Source organism: Leuciscus leuciscus, assembly GCF_965113295.1.
Source record: "Leuciscus leuciscus genome assembly, chromosome: 12".
NCBI lineage: Eukaryota > Metazoa > Chordata > Actinopteri > Cypriniformes > Leuciscidae > Leuciscus > Leuciscus leuciscus.
Window position 1 is genome coordinate 19,684,292 of NC_138736.1, and position 27,964 is coordinate 19,712,255.

The 27,964-nt window shown below is 37.3% G+C and overlaps 1 protein-coding gene across 8 annotated transcripts in view; it reads left to right on the top strand.

Moving 5' to 3' along the window:
* ptprua (protein tyrosine phosphatase receptor type Ua) overlaps positions 1 to 27,964 on the top strand; it is a 309,103-nt gene that overhangs the window by 216,532 nt on the left and 64,607 nt on the right. For all 8 annotated transcript variants that reach the window (XM_082186689.1, XM_082186692.1, XM_082186690.1 and 5 more), the window contains exons 11-17: positions 2,052 to 2,154; positions 3,111 to 3,408; positions 13,670 to 13,706; positions 18,304 to 18,442; positions 20,175 to 20,204; positions 20,624 to 20,784; positions 25,946 to 26,133. In XM_082186689.1, coding sequence (XP_082042815.1) covers positions 2,052 to 2,154; positions 3,111 to 3,408; positions 13,670 to 13,706; positions 18,304 to 18,442; positions 20,175 to 20,204; positions 20,624 to 20,784; positions 25,946 to 26,133 — 956 coding nt within the window. The remainder of the gene's footprint in view (positions 1 to 2,051; positions 2,155 to 3,110; positions 3,409 to 13,669; positions 13,707 to 18,303; positions 18,443 to 20,174; positions 20,205 to 20,623; positions 20,785 to 25,945; positions 26,134 to 27,964) is intronic.

Here is a 27,964-nt window from a genome sequence, read left to right on the forward strand (position 1 = left end):
CAGCAGAAATATTGATACCAAGGTTTACCCAGGCTTAAATCGACAAAGTGAGGGGGAGAACAGTGTAAACTGAGGGGAAAATGGTAGACCCTTTGAAGAAAAATTTTTTTTTTTCACAAATAAAATTACAGACCTGTGGTGAAAGTCTCTGGCTTTACATTTGGTAGCTCAATAAACTGACAATTAATGAGAAGCTGATTAGTCTACACTCCTTTTGTAGTTATGACCAAACAATGAGCATCAATTGTACAATCCTCTTTAAAAAGCCTCATGAAAGGTATAGTTCACACGAACATGATGTATTAGCGTCACTCCTAACATATTGGAGCTGCTCATTTATTACCATAGGCTATCAAGCTCCAAAAAGACAGACAGACAGACAGACAGTCAAACAAACAAACAAACAAACAAACAAACAAACAAATAAATGTCTTCTTTCATATTTTCTTTCAGAAAATATCTAAAAGACTCATTTAAGTGTTTATTATATACACTTTATCTATTTGTGTCTGAAGATGTATGCACTGAGCCAGTAATCTTCATTTCAGTAGCACTTAAAAAACAAACTTTCCAATTTTAATCCTATCCATATTTTTACAAAGGAGTTTGTTCATATATTATTCAACTGATTTGTATAGCATTTTATTCCTAAAACATTGAGAGATATGTGTGTGTGTGTGTGTTTATGTTTGTGTTTGTGTTTCTCACTGTTCACAGTATTTCCTGATTAATTTAATGACAAGAAGAGATATCCAAAATCCCCTTTAACTCTAAGATGTCAACAAAATTAAATAATTTTGAACATGACTTAATCCAATTTCTAGTTTCTGTTCTGGAAATTTAGTTAGATAATGCAGTTAGATAATGCATATTTACACATACCATTTTAGAAAACTTGTAATAGAAAACAATTGTCTTAGTGCACTGCGATTAAATCTGTTGGGGAAGTATGATATTAGTTAAAATTGTAACTCTATTAAACTGTGGTGTCTCGCCTTAAAAATCCACACCTCTCAGATACTTCAGACTTCCAAAGTCATACGATAGCTTCCCTGCTTTGTGTCAAACAGGTTAAATGGGTAATCATTTTTGCATGTTCCCTTAAATATCCTCACACACACACACACACACACACACACACACACACACACACACACACACACACACACACACACACACACACACACACACACACACACACACACACACACACACACACACACACACACACACACACACACACACACAATATAACTCAGCTGTAGGCATGAGCAAAACCTTTCTTATTTGTCTGTTTCTTTTGAGGTTTGTTCCAATAAACATGTCAATCGCAACATCCCACAGTCCTCTTATAAAACAGATCTAACACTAGCTCTGTGATGGCAGCTCTCATTCTTTGTACTCTAGATTTTCTGCTTGTTTTAGTATGCTGAAGGCTGAGACATTGACCTGTTCACTAACACACTAATTGACTTCCAATAATAAGCGGGAATGGGAGCAGGAGGTCTGTTCTGCACTCACCGCTCAAGAGACTTTATAAAGGACTGTGGATCGCTCTCATCCTCCTCCATTACTGTGTTTCATAGCCCTCGTGTTGTGTGCTCTGTCTAGGGCGGGTTTTTGTTCTCTGTGGAGCAAGTGATTTAAGTCAGTGGAAAAACAAGACTAATTTGAAAGATTTTTCTGTGTGTTCGAGTTTCTAGGTGTGTGGGAGTGTGTCGTTTTTTTATTATTATTTTTTTTTAAATAGATCAAATATAAAACTTATTTTGCTATTTACTCATCCTTATGTAATTATAAATTTGTATTTTGAGTCTTTGTTTACTGATAATCTTCCCCTCCAGTTGTTAACTGTTAACTGAGAAACACTACAACCGAATCATAGAGTCAAATCATTCAGTGGAATTTCGTGGACCAGCACAAAATAATGATTTGTTCACTGGTCCAGATCTCAAGTCACTCAGGCGGAATTTATGTTGGCACAAAAAAAATTGATTTCTTACTCACATCTGAGACGGATCAGATACTGTTTGCTCTTTCTTTCCCCGCAGCGCCTGCATTTGATTATGAAGACGTCCCATCTCCACTGAGTGAATCTGAGAGCACCATAACAGTCCTACTGCGTCCAGCCATGGGGAGAGGAGCACCTGTTAGGTAATAAATTCGATATAATATGAAAAATCTGTTTGTTTTTTCCACAATATTTGCTAAAAATATATATCTGCAGTTGACAAAGCTGTTAGTAGACTTGTTCAATGACAATAATCCAGATGTCCAAAGATTAAATGCATATTATCCCCAATAAAACAAGGTTGTTGTTTTGTTTTTTTCATCATGTTATGACTACTCAACAGTTGAATTATGAGCTAATTGCACAGAAACTAAACTACTTTCATGGCAAACTAAATTGCTATCTATATTTCTTTGCTTGGTTTTGAATTGTTTAAATCATATGGCAAATATACTGTTGTATGAGCCTTTTTATACTGTGGTATAGGCTATTTTTGCTTTATTAAGCTATTGTTTCATTAAAGGTGAACTAAGTAAGTTTTTTTACCTTAACTGAACAGCTTCGGAGTCATTGGAATGGTTATATTACTTATTTCGGGTTGAATGGTGGTCGTTTCGCACCCCCCTGGTGCCCGTGAGCGGAAAATACGCACTTGCAACTTTGAGCCGGCGGGCCGCCGGCCGCTGCGTCAGGAAGTCTCGCGTGATATCAGGTCTCGCGATGTAAACAATTGCTTTACGGCCAAAAGAAATCTGCTAAAATGCTGTCATTATTGCGCTCCCTCACGCTGTCCGAACCCGAATGAAGAAGACGTTTTAAAGAACATCCCATCTGCTTTGATGTCGTTGATCTATAGACTCTGGTGTCTGAGAATCAACAACGAGTTTTTACAACAGTGTTGTCAAATATCTATTCCGAAGTGGGGGGAGCTCTAGAGAGAAACCTGCGAGCAAAAAGCGAGAATACAGCGAAGAAGTCCCGAAGCTACTGAGTGCTGCTTTAAGCACATGAGGCCATGATTCTATCTAGGACTGCAAATACAGTTTAGTACACTCCAGAACAGTTCAGAGTTTAAAGACTGTTATATCTTCTTCTACAGCACCTATCATGTGGTTGTGGTGGAGGAGGACAGCTCCAGACAGGTGAGGCGGAGGGAGTTGGGTCACATGGAGTGTTTCCCTGCTCCTTCCTCCCATGGGGAGACTCCAGGGGGAGGAGGAGGGGCAAGTGGTGCACCGCCTCATTACTACACTGCTGAACTCCCACCCAGCAGCTTGCCCGAGGCTACGCCCTTCACCGTGGGGGACAACCACACCTACAACGGCTACTGGAACACACCTCTTGACCCCAGCAAAAATTATATAATCTACTTCCAGGCCTCCAGTAACTTCAGAGGGGTGAGTGATCCCATCTGCCCAATAAATGTTCATTAGGAATTCATGTATGCATGTATGTATGTTGGAGAAGAAATGAGAAAAGGTTTGGTGAAACTTTCAAATTCCAAATATCCTGTCATGTTGAGAGAAGACAGTGTCTTTTAAGACTATTACCACTGGATATTACATTGTTGACCATCCCATCAGATCTTAGCATATGTATTAGCAAACATAATGTTTTGTTGGAACTAAAAAATAATCAACGGTATAGTGGCAAGAATAGGTTTGTGATGCCTTTGAAAATATGTTTATTTTTAATGGAAGCGTATGGGTAGCGATATTAAATTTGAAACATTTAAAATGGCAATGTATTTCTGTATTTACATTTACATTTTCCATACCAAATGTGTAACGTTTGGAGCCAAATGCTAATTCAAATTCAATAACATAATTTACATTTTCTATTTCCTATTTCCTATACTAGTTTTAACATATAATTTAAATAACATATAATTGCCATTTTCCTCCAAATGTTTGGTATGGAAAATACATTGCCATTTTATGCATTGCTTACTCATAAAATGTGGTCTAATCTAAGACAAAATTTGACTTTTCAGAATATTACTGAATATATTGAGTGATCATTGACAGGGCAGGCTGGAAAAAGTAAGTCAACCTCTGTGTTGCAACATCTCTAAAAGATATTTGAAATCAATTTGGGAGATTAGGGTAAGGGTTGCTGAGGTGCCCTTTCCTATAAAGGCACACAATACATGGTACTAACAAATCTGTTCTTCTCAAGAATGTCGGTGTGAACCATGCCTCTCCCAAAAGCTTTCACAGGACCTTAAAAACACATTACGGAGATGCACACTTCTGGCAAAGGCTATTAAAGCATTGCTAAAGACTTGGATAGATACCCTGATACCCTGATTACAAACATTCTGGACTGGTGGTACTCTACCCTGGAGCAGGATCACTCTAAGAACACAAGAGACAATCCTGAAAGAGAGAAAGAACCCAAGTAGAACCACAGAAGAACCAAGAAGAACCACAGTAGAAGACCTCCAGAAATATCTATAAACAAAATGAAAACAATGAAACACACTGGACTGTGTTGCACTTCAACGAAAGAAGCACACTATTTAGTGGAGGTCCTGAAACTAAAATAATGCCTTGATGTCAGCTGCAATAATGCTACAATAATGACGGGGGGAAAGTTACTTTCTAGTCATGAATAGGTTGAAATGTAGGAATCTTATATACAGAAGAGTCCCCCAAGCTGTGTAACACCTGGCTCATTCTGAGACTTCTTGCGCATCATCAAAGATCAACTTTTCCCAGCACTGGTGTCACCACTGTTGGTGTCACTTACTGCACATGAATAACTTAATAATATGACTACATTGAATCTATACTTGACCCTATAGGCGTCTTCTCTGCTCCTTGCCATGGATGTAGAAGCTTCAGCCACCAAGAAATTGCTTTTGCTGACATTTTCCAGTTGCTTTGCTTGCATTGCCTCAAGAAGATACCAATTTCCTATGAATTCATTACCATCAATGGTTGACAATTTATCAGCTTCTTCAGTAGTGCAAGCAATGTACACTTTCTGTTCTATTACAGATAATTGCAGGCAATAATCTTTGACAAGATGTTGTTGACCCTTGGACAAGATTCATTTGATCTGAATCATATAGGTGTCATACCTATTTGACAATGGCCAGTCCGTTCTGTGGGTAATAAAGAGGTAGAGGTATGTCCCTCAGTTCATTTTAAAAGAGCTTTAACAGTTGAATGGGTCATCTTCTCTTTCATCTTTAGTGCTTTCAGACCAGGTCTTATTTAGGTCTATTCAGCTCTTGAACTCTTTGCAAGGCAACACATTACCGCCTCTTCAGTTCATCAGCTATTTTAGACTAAACTGATGGTTCTTTCATTGAGTTCTCATCAGATCGTTTTTCATTTGATTTTCTCACTTGAGACATAAGCACATGAACCTGTCTCAGACATCTCACCTCTCTTGGAAGTTCCAGGAGTTTCCTGCACATTGAACGCAGCTCCCTGACGCCCCCAACATACATACAATAATATTGGAAACCAAGCGAGCGAGATAGAAACCCTGTTTCCGTCTGGAATTAAGATCAGTGATAAGTTTTAGTGATCCAATCACAAGTGGTCTACTGAGACAAATGGCTGTTTCCACTTGAGAATAAGAAGCATCTCCTGTGACCACTCCCCTTTTAATTGATCACACCCTTGAAGCACAGAGTGTGTCACGCAGATACTATACAGATAAATACAGAGTTGTGCTATGGCACTGAATTGATTAGCTGGTTTAGGTGTGTTTAGTTAGGGCTAGAGCTAAACTCTGTTGGAAGGTGGCCCTCCAGGTCTTTACAAGCTCAGCAGTATCAATGCTTCTTTAAGTCTGCTTAATGCACCATAACCTGTTCTTCATTTGCAGTTAACTTTGATGTTGGGTGAAGATTTGGGAAATAGACAGCAGACAAGAAAATTATATACAGTAATAAATTATGTATGCTTATGTAATTAATGAGAATAAATAACTACCACTGAAGATGTAATTTGCTTACGTAGCAACCTTGGAAAGCTATTAAAGGATTATTAAATCATTTGAGCACAGAATAGCATCCTATTTACTGCTATTAAGATGCCGCATATTTTGTTGTGGTGCTTTTGGTCTGATGTATTGAGGTGATCCAGATTGCGGTACATGAACGATTTCACTGCAAGGGCAATAGAGAGAAGCATTTGATCATCAATTGTCATTTTAATGAGGCCTGTGGAGTTTTCTGTATTATGTCTCCTTGTTACGGAGATGACTCTGTAGTGACTCTGTAGTAAAAAGGAGGGTTATAGATTTAGAGAACAAGACAAACGCACTCCTTTTGACTCATGTTGGCTAGCTGTCTCATCATTACAAACAAAACAAAGGTACCATTGTATCCAATAATAGGATTGTGCTGAAAATCCCTCCTCTAATGGGAAGTAATGAATACATAATTGACCATAAACAGTAGCGTCAACCACTCACGCTGTCTGACACTCACCATTCAAAGTGAGTTTATTCTAGCACAAGACGAGTCAAATTAATTTAGGTTTTTGTTTATCTGACCCACACACATTTCCATCTCAATCAGCCTAAATAAATATTTTTAACATGAGTGACGCTAAATGCTCAGCTTTGCTGGTGCTTATTATTTTGACAATTATTCCTGATAATTAGGTGCAGGTTCTCTCTATTTGACTTGCCCTGAATTTAAACAGTAATTACTCTGACTAAAGTGGCTTACTGCAGCTCTATGGATTGGGTTTTAGAACAGACAAATACATTTTAGAATAAAACTGAAATTATTTGTAGGAAAGGCTAGCTTCAATATTACTGTTGCTCCAAACCCCAAATCCCCCTGATAAGTTTTAAACCTCATTACATAACTTATCCCACACCAATTGTGCTACGGACTTGAGTGAGACCTCAAATTTTGCAGCTTAAAGACCTTATACGCCAGAGAAACTAGCACGCAGCCATCTTTATAATTTTGTGTTTTAAGTTCTGTTTTTGCGGTAGGTCTGTATATTTCTATGGCATCGCTGTCGAAGAGTAATTAACTGGTGAAGTGGATTTACTTATTGTTGAGGTAATACAAGTTATCATGAGCATTGTTATGTTGGAAGTCAAAAGTCATAACAAATGTCAGTAGACCGGAAAGATTTAAAAACGAGCAGTTCATTCATAAATCTGTAAGAACTCTCCTGCTGTGGAAATACAAACCGCAAGACAGAAAACAACGAAGCTACTTAAGGTGATCACATTTTTGCTCGCTAACTTACATTGAAGGAGCACTTTTCAATTTGGGTTGTTTTCAACCCAAGGGCTGGGTAAATATAACAGAACACATGTTGGGTTCATTTTACCCAGAAAATTTAGTTGTTTATTCAACCCAGCATAATGGGTTGATTTAACCCAGCACTTGATTAATTTTTACTATCCGTTTTTTAAAATTATAATTATTATTTTTTACTTCATACATTAATTAATGTCTATGGATTAACTTAAATCCTCTAAACTTTTTTAGAATGCTCGATACAACCACTGGCTTGCATGATAATTCCTTTATTTTCAGTTATTTTACAGTATATTTTATATAATTTTTAATACATATTGCCAACTTTTAAGATCGTTTAACAAATATTAGAAGTAAAAATTAAACATTTATAACTAATTCAAGTGTAATAGACCAGTCTCTGTTGTCCCATTTCCACTGTAACGGTGCTGGATCTCGTGCCAGAGCTTGTGTCATCATGTTCAGCGGGTGAACTTCTAACCAGACCGCCACCCTGCGTTTCACTCGTAGCCAAAATATGCGGCGACAGGCTCCAAAACCTGTCCATAAGCAATCAATGTACATTTCTGAAAACATATTTTAATATCATACGTATTTATATTCTGTATCTTTTTGAATAAAATCATAAAATGTTATGCAAGGCATCAGGTGTTTCCATCACTCGAAAATATCGACACGACACTCGTTTAGGTGACTCACGCCCCTATATGTTGCTTTGCATAAAATTAAACGATATACAGCAGAATACCGAATTTATAGATAAAATAAAATGTACATAAACCTGTATTTTACCGAAGACATGCACCATTTTGACGGAGCTGCACCACTCTCTCCTGAAGAGGACGCAAAAAGCCTGCGATAAATTCAATCCCTTGGTTGTTATGTCTGACCCTAGATCATGGGTAACACAAGAAAATTACCCAAACACTGGGTTGTTATGTCTGACCCAGGAGCTGGGTAACACAAAAACTACCCAAATGCTGAAAAAATAACCAAAATGCTCAACCCAGGATTTGGGTAGAAAAAATAACAAAATAATTTTTAGAGCGAGGAATTCAAAACAAGAAAACCACCCAAAACCCGATAGTAGCTCACTCAAAACCACCCGGAATGCCTTAGCAACCCCATATCAACGCCCTGAACGAACCACTGCCCAGCATTGCACTAGCAAAATCCCCACAAAAAAATTGCACTAAAAATCTCCTGACATTTTCTTCAGTGAATTATTAATTTAGTGGCTGTTAAATCATCTCAGACAAATTTCCACAGACACATAAGAGTAAGTCTCATTTGTGGGTGTGACAGACAGACACTTTTTCATTCTGAATATTGACCATATTGTAGAAGCCACTTGTAAAGCAGCATTAAGTGTGACCTGCATATTATACCATATATCATCTGACAGTGATTCATTTTAATGCTGCCCTTCAGTGCTGCCTCACAACCTCAACCGAGGACTGCGGAACACATGTTTTAATGACGTTAAAATGTGGTGGTAAATATGTCACATCTGCCCCGGTGAAAGAGAGGAGAAAGCAACTCGAAGCTGATTTTTAATTTAAAAGGCAATTTACCGGCAGTTTAGGTGAGAAAGGTCTTGACTCCAATCTAGGTAGATGCATTTGCATAATTGGCACATAAAGCTGCAATTTGTACCTGTAAATCCTAATTTGATAATATGCCTCTATAGCTCATCCTTTATGTGTGTGTGTGTGTGTGTGTGTGTGTGAGAGAGAGAGAGAGAGAGAGAGAGAGAGAGAGAGAGAGAGAGAGAGAGAGAGAGAGAGAGAGAGAGATTTTGAGTTTTACAAACGTTATTAAACAATTACCCCCCCCCCCCCCCCCCCCAAAAAAAAAACAAAACAAAAAACACACTGCATAATTTAAACTACCTTCAAAAAAAAAGAACAAAAAAAAAAGAACACATATCGACTTCACAACACCATTCAGTCTTAAAAACTTTGATTGCATTCATCAGTTTGTAATAATTTAAATCTACAAGAATTCTTGATTTGAACATATTCTTTAAAAAAACATTAATCTGTTCTATTTTATTTCTTCAGGAAAAATACATCGCCAGTTTGGCTTGACCAACAATAAAGTTCATTAATTGACATCTATATTTCTGTACATTACTACACTTAAAACCCAGTATTAAAAAATTAATAAAAATAAATATATATATCATTTATAGTGGGATTAATTTCCGTAAAAAAAAAGAAAGAAAAAAAAAACCTTTAACAGCTATTGCACCATACAAAATTCTCCTGCCCTTTTATTCAATGGTGATTTGTATAGTACTCTTCACTCTGGTTTAATTTCCTCTACCACTCCTAATTTGTTTCTCCACACTTTGTCAGCTCTGTCTTTTAACGCATGTTTATTAGTTATGAAGATAATTAATCAATGCATTTGTATATTTTCTATAAACGTTCCTTTAACTGTACAACAATCAATATTTTCATTTTTATTTAAACACAACAATGGACTATTTTGAGTGGATTTTTCAAGATAAGGTATAATTCTGATGTCTGGGAAAAAGTAATTAGCATCAGGGGAAATATCACTCATACAGTATCTCTCAAGTAGAGTTTTTTTCTTTTTCTTTGGAGTTTAAAACCCCATCCAGTTTGTCCAGAAATTTTCTAGCAAATCTCACTGATCTTATCACCAGATGTTCAGCAACATTTTCTGCTTTTTTTAGTCCAGGTCCTGCTTTAGCTCTATTCGGACGGGATTAACTTTACAAGGGTAGATGGAGTAATGTAATTTTACCACAGGATGTCTGTAATATTAATGGCCAATTCGCACGGGATAAGATATCTCAGTAAAACTAGCAGAAGTGGGAGGGGTAACTTGATTTGCACATCGCCGTCACCCTCATGTCGTCATGTGCATATTAATTTGCTTCCTGATATCACATAAGCAAACACATATAACCTATATTTATGTAAAACAGTTATGTCCGTTCGAACGATGTATTAATTAACTTCAGATTATTGTGTTGGTAATAGGCACTTACCTAACGCTAAAAGATTTTTCGTGCCTCTAACAAGTGCTTTCGATCTTCTTTCTGATCTGAATGGTATGTGGAAGTTTTGCCACAGACGTGTCCCAGCGTCTAGAACACAACTAAATGCTTCTTCAAACGCATCCATACTTGAAAAAAACGCGGAAAACTACTTTTAATTAGGAAATGACGGAATATTCACGTACATATTTACAGCGGATCTATTCGCACGGGATTAGTATTACCTGAGGTAATTTTTCCGGACCGTTTTACTGAAGGTACAAGTCACCATAATCTTTACTGACATTGTCCGAAATGATTACTGAGATGGCACATTCGGACAGGACTAAAATCACAGAGAAGCTCTGGTAATTATTACTTTACCCCACCTCTCCATGTTAAACTAGTTCCGTCCGAATAGGGCTATAGTCAACAATATCTTTCAAGTAAGTATTTTAGCCTTGGCATGTCAACTCCCCAAAACCACAGGTTCCTCAAGCAACCAAAAAAAGAGACGTTGCTGACTCTGTCCACTTATGTTTCAGAAGTATCCACACTTTAAAAAGACTTTTATAAAAAGAGGGCAGGCCAGTCAAATCCAGAAAAGTATAATCCATTAAGAAAAGTGCAGCATGAAGTCCCATTCCATTCACCCCACGTAGAATGATTTGAGCTAATGGCTTCCACACTAGACTTTGAGGTCCCATCAGTAACCGCTGAATGAACTGTAACCGATAAGTTGCTCCTCTGCTGATAAGATTACACAAGCCTTGACCTCCTTCATCTCTTGGCAGAAAAAGAACACTGTGAGGTGTCAAGTGCAAATTTTTCCAGAAAAAGTTAACCATCTCTCCTTGAATCTTTGGTAAAAGTCCAACAGGCAGATCAACACAGTTTATGCCATAGAGAAGACCCCACCAGGTAATTGATTATAAGCCTGTGACCTATATAAGACAGTTGGGGAAGTAGCCATTTCCATTTTTGTAACGGTCCTTTGATTTTTTTCTAAAATACAATCCCAATTATTTTGAACAAAATCATCATTGCCTAAAAAAAAAATGCCAAGGTATTGTAATCCACCTTTTTTCCAGATTAAACCTCCAGCTAAATTGGGAGGTCCTCTATTCCCAATCATCCATTAAAAGGGCTTCACTTTTTTTCTTTTTAAAACGGTTAACAATAATCTCCAATTTTTTTTAACATAATCAGCACCAGATATAAAACAATTACATCATCAGCATAAGCAGAAAGGTGCTTGTAATTTATGAAGTAGAGGTTAAATGGCCAGGGAGTATAACATTCCTGACATAGCACATCCTTGCCTAACTCCCCTCTGAACTTCAAAAGGAGTACTCAAACAACCACTGACTTTGATTATACTCTCAATATTATGATACATGGACTCAATCATATTTATAAAACTCTGACTAAAAACAAAAGCTTCTAAAACATCTCTCAAATATGCATATTATGCACGGTCAAAGGCTTTTTCCTGGTCTAACGAAATCAGACACACCTGATAGCCTTGCAACCTCTAGAACATCTCTGACCAATGATATATTGTCGAAGATTGACCTATTGTGTATACAATAATTTATCAGAATGTATTACTTGACTCAAAACTTTGCTTAATGTTGTAGCTAGAGCCTTTGATAATATTTAATAATCTGCACATAAAAGAGATATTGGTCTCCAGTTACTTATGTTTTGAAGATCCTCCTTTTTCAACAGAGTGATAACAGCTCTTCTACAACTTAGCAGTGACAGTCTTTTGTTTAAATCATCACTAAGAACCAAAAATAAATATTCCCCAATCACTAGCCATAAAATCTCATAAAAATCAACAGAAATCCCATCAATACCAGGAGTCTTTCCATTTTCCATACTCATCATAGCTGTGTATAATTCATTTTGTGACAGAGATTGTTAAAGCATAGTATTAGACTCCTCATCAATCTTTTAAAAACATTTTAAAAAGTAGAGTCTTTATTTTCTCTTTGAGACAATTCACATTTGTGTAAATTTGAGTAGAAAATAACAGCATGTTTATGCATTTCACTAGGCTTGGTAAGCTATTGTCTTGTGTCAGAGCACGACTCTGACCATTTTTGCTTTCTAAATTGAAAAAATATCTATTTGTGTAACACCCCTTGTGTTTTTTTACATCCAAGTCTGCAAGCAATTATTTTTTCAATTTACTGTTTTCAAAATAATCACAATCACCCGTAAAAGCTGTTGTACTCAAAAGTTATTCTATCTTCATTGACTGGGCCACTTCCTTAATAACATTAAGAGCGTATTCTTGACACGTTGTTTAATATGGACCTTGCCACAATCATGGAAGTAGAAAACTGTTTTTGTTCCTTGAAATTTTCCCAAAACAAACAAAAAATCTAATTTAATCATTTAAAAGTAATGTATTAAAATGCCAATAAGCACTCTTTAAATTCACAGAATTAAAAAAATATTACAAATAATTTAACAGTGATCAGAAAAACCGACTGTAATTATTGTGATGTTTATATGAATGTACTTGTTGTACATTATCTAGCAAGATTTGTTTGAAAATTAAACACATAAAGCCTATCCAGTCTTGCCGTAGAAATAAGATTATCTCTATGTACCCAAGTATATAGTCTGTTCTTGTGATGTACATTCCTCCTGTCAGAAGGTGGTTGCGGCAGAGATAAAACAGGATCTAAATGCAGCAGCTTTTCTCAAAAAAAAATAAACACAACATAGAACTGACAAAGAACTAAAAGAAACACAAGGCTTAAATAGACAGCAAACAGATTAACTAATGAGACTAATTAACAAGACACACCTGAACTGAAACTCTTACCAAATCAGTAACCATGGATACAAACAGGCAGAGGACGGAGAAAAACTGAACTAAACACACTGACAGCAAAACACTAAAACAGAAATACAAACATTCAAAACACTCAACACGTGACAGTACTACTATGAACCTTTTAGGAGTAAATAAGGTACAATGATGTCTGGCATGTGTTAATGCAAGAAATGCTGTTTGTTTATTGCGGACTTTGTAAAGGATTTCAAATCTGTCACTTAGGATGTTTTATTTAATTTAGGATGCTGACTTTGTGCTCATTGGACTGAGCCTTCATGTCCAACATATGTTCTCATTCATTTGCTTGTAAATGTCATCAATTTAGGCATTTACATTTATTCCTGTCTGCCTGTGGGATTTCTAGTCAGATATTCACATAAATCTCACACACACACACACACACACACACACACACACACACACACACACACACACACACACACACACACACACACACACACACACACACACACACACACACACACACACAGCTCTCCTCTCACCCTCAGATAGCCCTGATAACGCATCAACTCTCTGTTTTACCCTCAGGAGACCAGGATCAACTGCATTCGGATCGCTCGTAAAGGTAATTCATTCTTTATCTGCACTGTTTACACGCTTAAGGGCATATCTCAATGACTGTGCATATACATCAATGCCAATTAAATGTCCCTATTGCGGACTCACTCACACTTTGTCATGCGATGAACGCATATTTGTTACCTTTACCTTAATATGGCAGTCTCTCAAAACGCAAGTGGTGATAGTTGGGCACAATCCACCCAGAACTGTGATTCAAACAGAGGTGGACAGTAACAAAGTACATTTACTTTAGTTAGGCTAACATATTCATACTAAAAGCCAACACATTTTTCATAGAGACTTTAAATGGGGGACTATTTGAGGGAACAGCCATTTGGGTGTCCGAAACAATTGTGGATGTTATTAAGTGCACTTATTCAATTTCACATTCAGTCCCACTACTGGAACTGTGTTCTAGAAATACATTTGACATTGATATGAGGGTATAAGGGTGATTTCTGACACAACCAAAATCTGATCAACGTTAATATTATTACTAGTCTTCTCAACTAGACGTCACCCTTTTTTGTTTTACCTTGTAGACTGTTACAACGAGGTCCCTGTCATCAGAGGTTGACAGTAACAAAGTAGATTTACTTGAGTACTGTACTTAAATACACTTTTTGAGTATCTTTACTTGAGTATTATTTTTTATTTTTTTATGGAAACATTTACTTTAATATGTAACAACTATGATTCTGCGGGTCATAAAAACGTCTCGGTTATGTATGTAACCATCATTCCCTGAAGGAGGAAACGTAGACATTACTTTGAACGTGCATTGCATTGCATTCAAAGTATGCATTTTTATAAGTTCATGGTGTACTGCTGCCTGTGTAGGCAATAATTGGGAAAGGTCACATTAACAGTAACACATCAAATAGTAATGCTCCTCATGTGAAGCACCTGAATACATGGCTAAGGCTGTATTGTTTTCAATAGATCATTTTTAAATGTTTTTCTAGAAATACTTTTTATTACTGATTGTATCTTGGGGCTGTTGAATACATTGGTTGATGAACGTTCAAATGTGTGTAATTATTTTTTAGGACATATGACACACACAGTAGTTCCAAAGCCCCTTTAAACTGAATTTCCAAGGTTAGCAAAAAATAGCGTAGTGCAGCTTTATACTGGCAGGGAAACAATATATATATATTTTTAATTTTTTTTTAAATTTTTTTTTATGGATGTCAATGGAGGAAAGGCTTCAATATTCTTTTGTGAGGAAACAACTTCTTTCATTGACAACCTATTTTTGCTGATATGTAATCTATTTGACAATAAAAAACATATATATTTTGAAGTGAGCTGTATTTGGAGTCTCAACAAAAATGTTGTTTTATAGAAGTTTTTTTGTGACTAGTAGGATTCAGTTCAGGCAGCTGACTTCTTGTCTCACTGCCCTATAAGCCAATGACTTCACAGGGAGTGTTTGTGTTCAAAAGTATACTTTTCGGACAGACTTCTGAGGCAGCATATGGTCTAATGATCAACAACAACAAAAAGAGAGAGAGAGCTTTGTTGAAAGTGAATAATTAATTACCACGATACAAAAAAAAACAACAAAAAAAAAACACCTGTAACTTTCAGACACCTTTTTTTTTTGTACAGAGAATAGTGTGATATCATTAGCACACTCACACAGATGGAAACATGCTCGTGCACAGAAACCTGTTGTCACTGCTTCCCTGCATCTTTATCGATAAAATAGCTTTGCAACTACAAAGCTACAGTACATTACATTTCTCTGTAGCAAGATGGTAACATCGCTGTTTTTAAAGCAGTTAAACTGCTTTGCTATTATTAAAGACGCTGCTGCCAAACACTGTTGAGAGCCTCAGGTAATTCACACACTTAATTTCTCTCCCTGTCTCTCAAATAGCCGCAAATCAATTGCTCAAGTCACTATTACTCTAAACACCATTACCATTACTCTTAGCTCTAAAATGACATTTCAGCAATGGACGCTTGGAATGAAATATGAAAGAAATCAGTTCCACACACAAGAAAATTCTAAGGACAAAAACCTGACAAACATCTTGATGTCTTAAGGTGTGATAATCATGGTGTAAGCAGAATAATTGATGATGGGCCATTGAATTATTGTAAAATAATGCACACCAAGGCCATGAAGCAGAGTGGTCATACACCTCACATAAGTGTTATAATCAATATAAGAGTATTTATAAGAGCAATATAAGAGCATTTCCCAGCACATTTCAATTTATTGCAATTTTTCTTCCAATGCATTCTGAAATTGCCTTATGTGTGAAGGATTAATGCTATGCTGCCTTCAATCTGGCTAATGAGAAAGCTTAGAAGACAACCTCATTTTGAAAATGTTTGACATCCAAAGCGTGCATATGATGCGTAAATGTTTTCTAGGCTTTGGAACAGAGATGTCTCTGACCTTTTACTGCTCTTCTCTGCGAGGAAACAACAAAAATAGCAGTAATGTACAATAATGTACAGTAGAATGTCAAAATACAGTGAAGTAAAAATAAGACTCACGCTTTTATTCAATGCTGATGCTCTGTACTGTTAGCGGTTGAGCGAGTGTCTATTTTATGAAAGTTCTAATTACTTCATTATATTGTTAATTAGTTTGTGAGTTTATCTTTATGAAGATACTGAAGAATTGAAGTACATGGCAAAAAAAATAATGTGTTGCCATTACTGGATATACTATACTATTATACTATAGCCCATCAGCAGAATGTCTCTTTAGACTCTTTGTTTTGTATTTCATATTCTGTTATTTAGGTATTTATTTAGTCAATGATATTGTAATTAATGTCCGTACCGCAGATGGTATAATGATGCACTTCCATCCCTGTGATTTTTCAAATGGCAATTTCTGCTTTTGCAGGCACCGCAGGGGCTTAAATTAATCGAGAGAGAGATTTCATGCTGTTCTCTGGAGCTGTTTGGAAATTGACTGCATTTATAAGTAGAGAAAATGGAGACACAGAGACTCATAAAATCTGAGGAACACGTTCAAAATGTCCGCCAGTTTTAGTTTGTGACATTCTTTCTCAAGTTGGTGACCAGCTGTCATCACTGGACACTAAAGTGGTCAAATGCTGTATTCGCTGAAATGTTGATAGATCCTTTCTGATGTGCCGGCAGTTTTGTTCCGGGTTGAATAAAAAAACGAAAACTGTTGTTTTTGCCAAAACTGTTTGGGATGAGACGTCCAATTTCAAGACTGGGCAAACTTTCAAAAATGTGGTGCTTTTAAGACACTATACAGCGACACTGCATGTTCTAGACTGCTCCCATATCATTTTAGAGCTGAAATTATGTCAGTTTTGGCTAAATCAGGGCTATTTTCAAGGAACAGGAAGCCCATATGGCATAATATTTGTGAAAGGAGACATTCAGTCATGAAATTGGCTGTAAAAACTGGGTTTTAAAAGTTCTAACATAGGACCAACATTCTTAGCTTTAGGAGCTGGACCTCTCAGAATCTAACCTTGAACAGCCCAATTGCATATCTGACCTGACCCTAATTCGCCAAAGACCCGGTCTGCTCTCGCTCCAAGGGCACCCCGGGCTGAGCTTCTTCCCCTGTGGCTTGTTCATGTGCTGCTTGATGCAGATAAACTGTCTCTTCATCTCCCTCCAACCCATGCGATACCTTTAGCAGATTAACATGTAGTAGTGTGCCAGCATTACCTGGCTACTGTTCTAATCGTATAATGCTCATCTGCTGGTTGAGATAATGTGGTGTGCTGTAGTATTAGGTATTCGACTGGGCAAATCCTAATATTTTTAGAGTTTTGAAGATATTCAAATGTATATTTGGATATTTATGTATTTGAGGAATACATAGTTCAGCCACTGTTGCCGGGCAGATATACACGACTGTTACAGATATGCACTAAAGTTTTTGGTCAGTACGATTTTATTTATGTTTTTGAAAGGAGTATCAAATGCTCACAAAGGCTTCGTTTACATGATCAACCATTACTTCAGTATTTAGTGTCACATGATCCTTCCGAAATCATTCTAATTTGCTGATTTGGAGTTCAGAAAAAAAAAAAAGAAAAGAAAAAAATCTTTATTAATGTTGAAAACAGTTGCTGAATATATTTGTGGAAAATATAAGAAAAAAATTTAAATACACAGTAGAAAATGTAGTTAAATAATAACAAAACACAATAAACACATAGTAATAAATATTAATATATATTCACTTATATTTTTACTAAAACAATTTATGAAGAAAAAAATGCCACAGGGGACTTGTGATGACACAAAAAAACGTATCTACTAAAATGGTTTAACTTCCCAAATATGCCACTGATTGCATTGACTCATTGCATCTCATACTAATGAGTCAAAACATAATTACTAGTAAAGCACGTATTTACTTTTCATTGATGATGTTAATTTTATTTACACATATTATTGAATATATAAATTAAATGAAATATTTGACATTTTACCCAAATTAGCTGTGTTGTTATGCTAAAATAGTGTTTGAGTAGATTCTTATTTATGTCGATTTACAGTATTACTGATATTCATCAAATTGATCTTATGTCATTTGCTTTTATCTCACAATCATTCATTAACTTTTTGTTCACTCTCAGTTGCCTGCAAGGACCATAAGCATGCTCTGGAGGTGTCCCAGCATGCCGAGGACATGGGGCTGATTCTGGGAGCCTGTGCTGGGGGGCTGGTTGTTCTCATCCTCCTGCTGGGAGCCATCGTGGTTATTGTCAAGAAAGGGTGAGCATGTGTGCACTCAGATCCATTTAAAATCAAATCCAATTTTATATTTTCTTCACAGTGTCAAATTACACCAACAGCAGCATCATCCAGACACAGTCAAAAACAGCAGAAAACGCTTTAACACATCTTCAAAGGTTTAACTGATTGAATTAGAGCTGGCTCCAAACTCACAGCTGAAATATTTGCTCAGACATATTCCTCTGTTACAGAACTACATTATACACTTTTATTACATTTCTCCCTGTAATACTTCAATGTGATTGGTCAATCGCTGCATTCTGCAGCTGTGTTATAATTAACAGTCAACCGGTCATTATTGCAAAAACGTAGTATGTAAGTAGCCAGTAGTACATAGTATCATACAAGTAAAATCACAGTGCTGGGGTTTATTTTGCTATAATGACTGACTGAAAGTGTGAAAATAAGTTATTGCTGGGCTATAATTTAATTTAGACTCTTTTGACTCTTATTGAATGTGAAGTACAGGTAAAGGTTGGTTTACTCTCTGTGAAAAGATAAGTGTTTTCAGCATTCAGGTATTGCTCCTGTGAATAAGAGAGTTTAAAAATGCTGGTAAATCATTTGCTGCAAAGAAGTACATTGAAATTTAAGTTAAAAACAAAAGTAGTAAATATTAATGCTGCATGTGAACAAAACCACAACATTAAAGCAGTTGTGTCATATTTGTACTTATTATTATCATTATTGTTTTACCTTGAGGTCAAATAATGTTAGTTAGGTTAGCGTCCTCCGGTAAAAATCGTATAGTCCCACAGACTACAAAAACTATCTGCGGCAACAGTGTAAAAGTATCCCAAGTAGCAGGAAAACCGTGGACTTAATGGCAACACTGCTTGGAACTACCTGTGCATTAAGAATCGAATCAGAATCAGCCAATCAGAATTGAGTATTCAGAAAGACCATGGTATAAATCGAAAATAATGTATAAAAACCTTTCTTTCACTGAAATGCACCAATTTGTCAGCACTGAGAACTGCTCCCATCTGACAAAGTAACTCAAAGGCTGGGTTGTAACGCCGCCACTGGGATGAGTGGGGGAGGGGTGTATTGTTTAAAAGGTCTGTGACATTGACCCAGCCACTAACCCAACAGCTGGGTAACACAAACAATGACCCAACCCTGGGAAAAACTAAAAATAAATTTAAGAGTGTAGACATTGCGATGCACAGTATAAAAAGAGAATTTTGAGCCAATAACAAAGGTCCAAAAAAGGAGCCAACACAATTATCATTAACAAATACGAGACTCAAAAATAACATACAATTGCACATTGAGATTCAAATAATATATGATATTATATTTAGATTCAAATATGTACCCCTCGACTACCCTACTATACCTACTACAGTATATTACCAGCAAATGATTTTAGAGAGTTGTAGTAAAGCCAAGTAGTGAAGCCAATGTGAAACAATGTGTTTTTGTATTTGTAATAAACTGGCATGAAGCTACAGACATATCTTTATCTCAATATATTTGAGTAATAAGCATATTAACATGCCTGATCACTTGCCTTCCTGCTAAAACAATAGAGAATAGTGCTAGCAACGTTACGGTCATGGGATCGATCACCAAGGAATGCATGCCTTTAAAACATGTATAGTTTGAGTTACTTTGTATAAAAGTATCTGCAAAATGCATAAATGTACTAGAAGCCAGGCTACCATATATGTTTTTTTTTCTCTCTCTCTCTCCTCATGCTCTCCAGAAGGGACATCTATTCATACCCTTACTACCCGTAAGTCATTCTCTCTTCAGGTTCCATTATTTTCCCATCAGTCTCTGTTGTTTAGCTTTGATATGATGGAGATTAGCCAAACTCTCCAAACTATATTTTAGCATTCTCTCTCTTGTTCTCTCACTTTCTCTTTCTCTACTGTTATATTGTAATTTATGTGTGATTGTTAAAAGTATGCAGCTTGTGGAGAGGTGTGCTATATGCTAAATGTTTCCCTTCAATTAAATGGATTAATAAAAACATCTAGATCACATCTAGAGACCAGAACATCATAGAGACTTTGGCCTCTTTTCAACTTTTCCCTAGCAATTGGGAATTGTTGCTTGGCACTGCATTGTTTATTATGTATTTTCTCTTTTCCTTTTTCTCATTTACAGTCTTCTTTCTGTAGTCTCACTCTTGTCTTTCATACTTTGCAGCAGGAAGAAGGTGAACATAAACAAAGCTGTCATGACATATCGTCAAGAGAAGACGCGTAAGCTGGGGTCACTGGACTGCAGTACAACAGAGCACAGTACACTGCAACAGGACGATCGTACCGCGCACACCTTCATGGATTCACATAACTGCACTGCCAAGAGTGAGTACACAAACACATATGATAATATTGAAAATAATCCAGTGGCAGTAACTGGTTGACACTTAAACATAGTAGGTGGCACTATTGCACCTTAACGCCCGTTGCCACCTGTCATAAAACAGAAAAAGAAGATGATGATTCAGTGCGTAGTTTGCACTGTTGCACAAAATCAAGTTTGCTCGTCAGAGTGGGAGTTTTTTTGATTCTTTAAAAATTACATCTCAGTCTGCATGTGCTGATCAACAGTAAGCTTTTGAACAGCCATGCTTAAAGGGTTAGTTTCAATTATTATTATTTTACTCACCCTCAAGCCATTCTAGATGTATATGACTTCTTTCAGCCAAACACAATCGGAGATGTATCAAAAAATATCCTTGCTCTTCCAAGCTTTATAATGATAGTGATTAGTAACTTAGATTTTGAAGCCCAATAATAGCACATCCATCCATAAAAGTAATCCATACAGCTCCAGGGTATTAATAAAGATCCATATTTATAACTTTATAAAACTATAATCACTGGCTTCAGGTTACGGCCATACGAAGAGGGAACTCTTGGCAAGAACTAGACTTGTGTACGACCGTTATTCTTTTTTTATAATGTTATGTTTTGTCATTTTTCTTACAAAAACGCATTGCTTCGCAGATGGCCTTTATTAACCCCCTTGAGCCGTATGGTAAATAATGGTGCAAATTACCAGTAAATTGACTAGCACAAACCTTTGTAAATCATCAATGATTAATTTAAAAACTCTAATCCTGTATATTTTGCGTCTGAAAGGGAAACTTCTACAGATGCATGAACAATAAGGTCAGCCACATAAATAACTGTATCCACGCTTTTTCACAGCTAATTCTTCACTGCATATCTTTAGTAAATCTTGACAGTAGTTTTTAATGCCGAAAGAGAGTTTGCACTGGCGCAAGCTGTTAGTAAATCTGGCTCTATATGAAGAGTTCAGATGCAAAAGCCTCTAAGTGCCATCTGAAAATTTCTTCTAAAATGGTCATTTTTATCAAGCTTGTATATTTAAGTTCAGTAATTTCACTTAAATGACAATTAATAGATAATTTTCATTGCCATTTAAGTGAAATTACTGAACTTAAATATACAAGCTTGATAAAAATGACAATTTTAGAAGAAATTTTCAGATGGCACTTAGAGGCTTTTGCATCTGAACTCTATATTCTATCACCTAACTCTAACCCCACCCCTAAACCTTCCCATCACAGAAAGCTTTCTGCATTTTCACAAATCCGACAAGGATTTTGGATATTGCCTTTTTTGTGGGGATATTTTGTCCCCAAAGCGTTGGGTTACCTGAACCACACACACACACACCACATGAAATGCATGTATTGGTTAAGGGGTGAAAAAAGTTGTTGAGATGCTTACAGTCACAGTAGACACTTAACACTGTTTGTCTCCAGCAGTCATTATTTGCATATGGATCACTATAATCTATCTCCATATATTAAACATCCTCCCATTCGTCAATGAGTCTTGAGTCGGTGTGCTTATCTGTCTCCTGGAACAGATGAGTTTTTTAGTGTGCCAGTAAAGTAAAAGCGCTGGCTTACTGTCTGTCTCCAGATGTCTGCTTATGGTGTACTTTGCTTTGTAGTGTTGGTTTGAACTATTCTATTCTATTCTATTCTATTCTATTCTATTCTATTCTATTCTATTCTATTCTATTCTATTCTATTCTATTCTATTCTATTCTATTCTAGTCTAGTCTAGTCTATTCTAACTTTTTCGTCTTACATTCTCTCACTTGAAAGCAAACTAGCTGTCATCTGGAGCAGTATTAAGCCAGTTTGCTGGTAATAAATGTTGCTAATTCTAACACTATATGGCCGCTATTGTTGAAATGTTGCATGAAAGTAGTGGAAACAGTAGAGTCCATTAGTGCTCGTCCACTTTTTCAGTGTTGTTTGTTCTAGAAGTTAAGTAACTGGAAGTTACTTTGTTAAAGTGTTATAATCTAAGAATCAAGCCTATCAGAAACAAAGCTAATTGCAACATTACAAACTTTATTTAAAGCTACACTGTGTAGGATTGTCTCCCATATAGCGGTGAAATTGTTTGACTACCAACTGAATATTACTTTTTAGCCCCTCCCATTCCGAGGGCGTTTTAACACTAGAAGTGCCAGAATTCCATAACTACTAGAACTGCCGCAAGCGGTCATTTTGACCGCTAGATTCCAAACTCTATATCTTTAATGATACATACCCAATTGAGAGATTAATGCATTTATTGTATTAGGATATATTTTAAAAACAAAACAACACCAAACTGTACATTTAAACAAGTTTAATTATACATTTATAAATAATATCTGTAGATGTCCTGAACAAAATAACGGAGTAGCCTATGTTTTCATGTTTCCACTGTTCGATCGCGCCCGCGCCCGCCGACACACACACACACACACCATATTACAGCATTGCAGTCTTGACATTGCAGCCTGTTCATTATAGCCATAATAAAATAGTCAACCTAACATATACAAATTCCACTGCTCTGTTTATATAGTCAGTATAGCCTCATACAATTCGTACCATTTTGCACGTGTGAAGAGGATGATTTTTTCCGTCGATATTGGAACGTGAGTGAAGTACAAAGCCTATAATAAAGTAGTTTAGTTTAAAATAGTTTACCATCCAAATACATCGCAAATGTTGAAACATTTTGATTCTAATTAGAGAATTACGTGAGCCTAACACCGCTTACTTTCACTTTCGCTTATAAAGTATTTCATTTTGGCTTGTTTATAGTTATTTTTTCATTCTTGTTCTGTTCTGAATATCATTACATTTAAATTATTTGTTGTTGAATATGTTTTGTGTATTTTTACCACATTTTATTGTTGTGTATATTGGTATAGCCTATAATAATACCGCGAAATTCAGTGCGGTCAATATGACCGTCTATGGCCGAAATAGGTAATATGTTCATTTGTTTTTTTGCCTTATGTGCAATTTATATGAAAAACATTTTAAATGAAAATACAGACACTTTTAGGAAAAGTCAGGTACCGGCAGGATTTTATTTATTTTTTCATCAAAGTTATTGCAGATATAAAATTCAAAACGGTCAAAATGACCGCCATGGCACTTCTAGTGTTAACTCCTACGGTGGCTGTATTATTTCAAATCTGCCGGCTGTCGCGAGTAATCTCCCCCTCGCATTCGAGTGTAAAAACGCGAAAGGCGAAGCTTGAATTTCCAGGTATGTCCCTCTTTGGCTAATGTATTTTCAAGATGGATGCGCAACATGGCTTCCGCCATTCGAACGACTCGCTCGTATGTATTCTAAATGGCAGATTCTACGCTTACGAGAATACTTGATTAGTTGGTAGAAGTAATTACACATTAATGAGCACATATCATTTTGAAAGAACAAAGTGTTTTTTGCTAAGAATCAACTTTAAAAATTACAGAGTGTAGTTTTAAAGCAAAGGAACAAAGGTAGTACTTAGCGTCTAGGGAAATAAGTGCAATCCAATGAAGCATTGCAAATGACCTAATTGAATTAAAAACAATGAAATATAAAACTATTAATTTAATGTTGCTGATTATATCTGTAGAAACAATATATTTTATGTTTAATGCAAAATAAAGCATTTGACAACAGCAATTAAGTACCTTGCTCATAGAAGAGATGAGTTTTCAGGTTTCTTGAATATCGCAAAGGATTTGGCAGTTCGGATAGGGATTGGAAGGTCATTCCACCGGAAAGGAACAGTTAATGAAAATGTTCTTAAAAGTGATTTTGTGACTCTGTGATGGTACCACGAGGCACCTGAGGGAAGGGTATGGAGCCTGTGGCCGTTCTGTATGCAAGCATCAATAGCCGCTTTCCGACCAAGTAGTTACAGGAACTTAGTTATAGGAACTGTCCACTTCTAAACAGTTCTATGAACTACTCTCCCCCAAACTCGGTTTTGCTGTTTGCGTTCGCACTGGCCAAGTGGCCATAGGAACTGGTAGGAGGGGTAAGGGAGTGACGCAAGCACGGCGACTTTTATTTTGACGGAGCGACGGACCTTTATTTTGACGGCGCTGAGAACGCCAGAGCAAACAATGCTCGCATTCTCTGTGTTCATTAGTTAGCGATCTGTCTAACAGTACTGTTTAACATGTTATTAGATAGAATTGTTATAGAAAGTACACAGTATATGAAAAAAAAGTTATTAGCCTATGCCATGTGGTTGATGTCCAGTGTTGCTAGCTGAGCAGAAATACATAATCATGTTTGACTTGGTCCCCTCAAAGTTGCGTTGGATTTTCTCTTCAGCATAAAGGTTTAGAGGCCCATCTATCACTGTTTTCCATGTTTGTATCTAGTTTCTGGAGTAAATATATAGGCTATAATCTGTATATAGCTGTTTTAAAAATGGCAGGTGCTGGTGTTTTGCGTGCGTTCGGTCATCAGCGTACACTAACGTCACGGGTAGTTCCTATAGTGCTGGTTTAGACCCTACTCTGAAGTAGGAGCTAAATTAGTTCCTCCAAATGGAGTTCCTAGAACTAAAGTCGTTCCTAGTCGGCGTGTTCGCACCGCAGGAACATAGGGGTACTTTAGCCAATAGTTCTGAGAAACTGTGACTGTGAAAAGGTTCCTGGGTCGGAAAGCGGCTAATGTCTTGAACTTGATGCGAGCCCCAACTAGTGGCCAGTGCAGAGAGATAAACAGAGGTGTGACGTAGGCTTTTTCATTATCAGAGAACATTATTATTGAGTCAGTATACAATAATCTCCATTACCAGACAAGAATTTATCAAGAAAACTTTCCTGGGGAACAGAGGTATTTCACTTGGGCTCATGCTAAAGGGCTTATGCTCATGCTAGTTAAAGGGTCTGGCAACATCCCTACATGGAAAGCAGATGTTTCAAAACTGGACCATTTTCTTCAAACTGAACAACTTTTAACAGCCCCCCATAACATCTATGGCCCTGCAGTTTTACTTCAATTCACACTCACTGCGATTCACAGTATCAGGAAGACAACTCCCTCGACCGTTACGGTCCACACCATAAGTAAAACAACTCCCACACAATTTGCAAGTTACCTTTGAGTGCACTGTAGCTTCTTATTTGCTCCACAGTCTGTTTGTGTTTATCTTTCTCTCTCTCTTCTTTCTCACACTTCTCAGATGAGCAGCGCAGCTCTGTAAACGAGTCCAGCAGCCTGCTGGGTGGTTCTCCCAGAAGGCATTGCAGGAGAAAAAGTTCTCCATACCACACAGGGCAGCTCCACCCGGCTGTGAGAGTGGCAGACCTGCTCCAGCACATCAACCAGATGAAGACAGGAGAGGGGTATGGATTCAAACAGGAGTATGAGGTGAGGGTCCATTGAGGTTATATAGGGGATTTGACAAGCAATTCAACAATTATATGCCTACTGGGTTCGATTTAAATGAGTTTTATAACTTGAAGCAAAACTGTTATTAGCAAACTGCACACTCTATTATTTTAGAAGTTATTTGAAGAACCTATTGCCTCCAAAGTGACATTAAATACATCTATAATGCCAACAAAGATTTGTATATGTTTCCACAAAAATTTTAAACAGCACAACCATTTTCAACATTGATAATAACAAGATTCCTGAGCACCTAATCAGCATATTATAATGATTTCGGAATGATCACGTGACACTGAAGACTGGAGTATTAATAAAATTCAGCTTGTCCATCAGAGGATAACATAACATTTAAGTTATTTTTAATTGTCATAATATTTGACTATTATCGTTTTTACTGTATTTTGGTAGCCTGGGAAAACCCAGACTACTTCCGGCGAATTTGAATTCTCTCTCCAGGATAGTCTGGAGAAGAGCCCATTCAAACTCATGTCTGTGCCGCCGAAATCGCGGCACCAATCAGAAACGTTTGGGGAGGGATTTACATGATGACGACAGCGCAGCGACGCTGAAGAAGATTTCATTACAAAGATGGATGCCGCCGTGGAACATCACTCGTTCGAATCATAGACAGTATATAAACGAATCAGTTATCGCGTCTGTTTTGAGCGATTTAAACTTACCGTTTTCGTTAAAACCGGAGCAAAGAACAACACTCGAAGCATACGTCATCTCCTTCATCGATCTGATTGGTTTTATGACTATCCAATTGCGCCCAGAGGAATTTGAGCTACGTCGGTTGGTGACGCCCCTTTGGAAATGATTTGTCTACATAGCTTCGCCAGACCCTACACTCAGTTTCAACTGAGAAGGGTCTGGTTTATAACCAGGCTAGTATTTTGGGGCAAATAAATGCAGCCTGGGTAAAAAAAAAAGTAGAAAAACAACTTTTGAACTGTGGTCTCGATCTTAGCACTCATGCTAAGAAGTGTGTTTACAAAAATATGGATAGGTCCAAACCGTGGTTCATACACTCATGTCAGAATGTGACTCCAGAGTGTGAGCAAACCTTTCAAAGGTCTTTCATATCAGCCCTTCAAAATTCAAAATATTCCACTTATGTATTAATAATACCTCCAGTTCTTCTTTGCTCTCACCATGCTCTCTCAATGGAATATAGATATTCTTTTTGAGTCATTAATCTGAGCTCACGAGGCACATGAATTTCTCCTCCAGAATCCTATGTCTATCTGCTATCTCTTCCTCAAGAGGGGATACTTTGGCTGGTGGCCAGGGTGATCTGAGGGTTACAGTGTGGCACAATAACTGACGAGTCATTCCTCTGGCCACACCCCCCTCCACATCGCAAACCGTGGAGCTTCCGTGTGTGCCTGGTTCCTCTCGGGGACCCAATGTTTTCATTCAGGGCTCCAGCGGATGATGTTATGTCACTCACAGCATCACAAGGCGGGCTTGATTCCTCTGGAAATGAGGATTCGGCAGCGTTGCCTCCCTCGGGAGTGCCATCGTTAGCCGAGTCAGATCCAGAGCTGACGGCCATGCTTTCCCGGGCAGCTGAAAGCATCGGTTGGTGTGGTGCCGCCCTCCCCCCGAGCGCTGTAGGCTGGACGATTGGTTCCTGGGCGCTGCGCGTGCTGCACTACCAGCACTCGCCCCCAGTGCCTTTCTTCCCGGACGTGCATCAGGACGCCTCCGGGTTGCGAGAGTTCCCGTGACTTATCGCGGCCCGCGGGTGTCCTCCGCCTTCACTGCCCTCGTTGGTGCGGCGATCATGGTCTGTTTGTTCTCT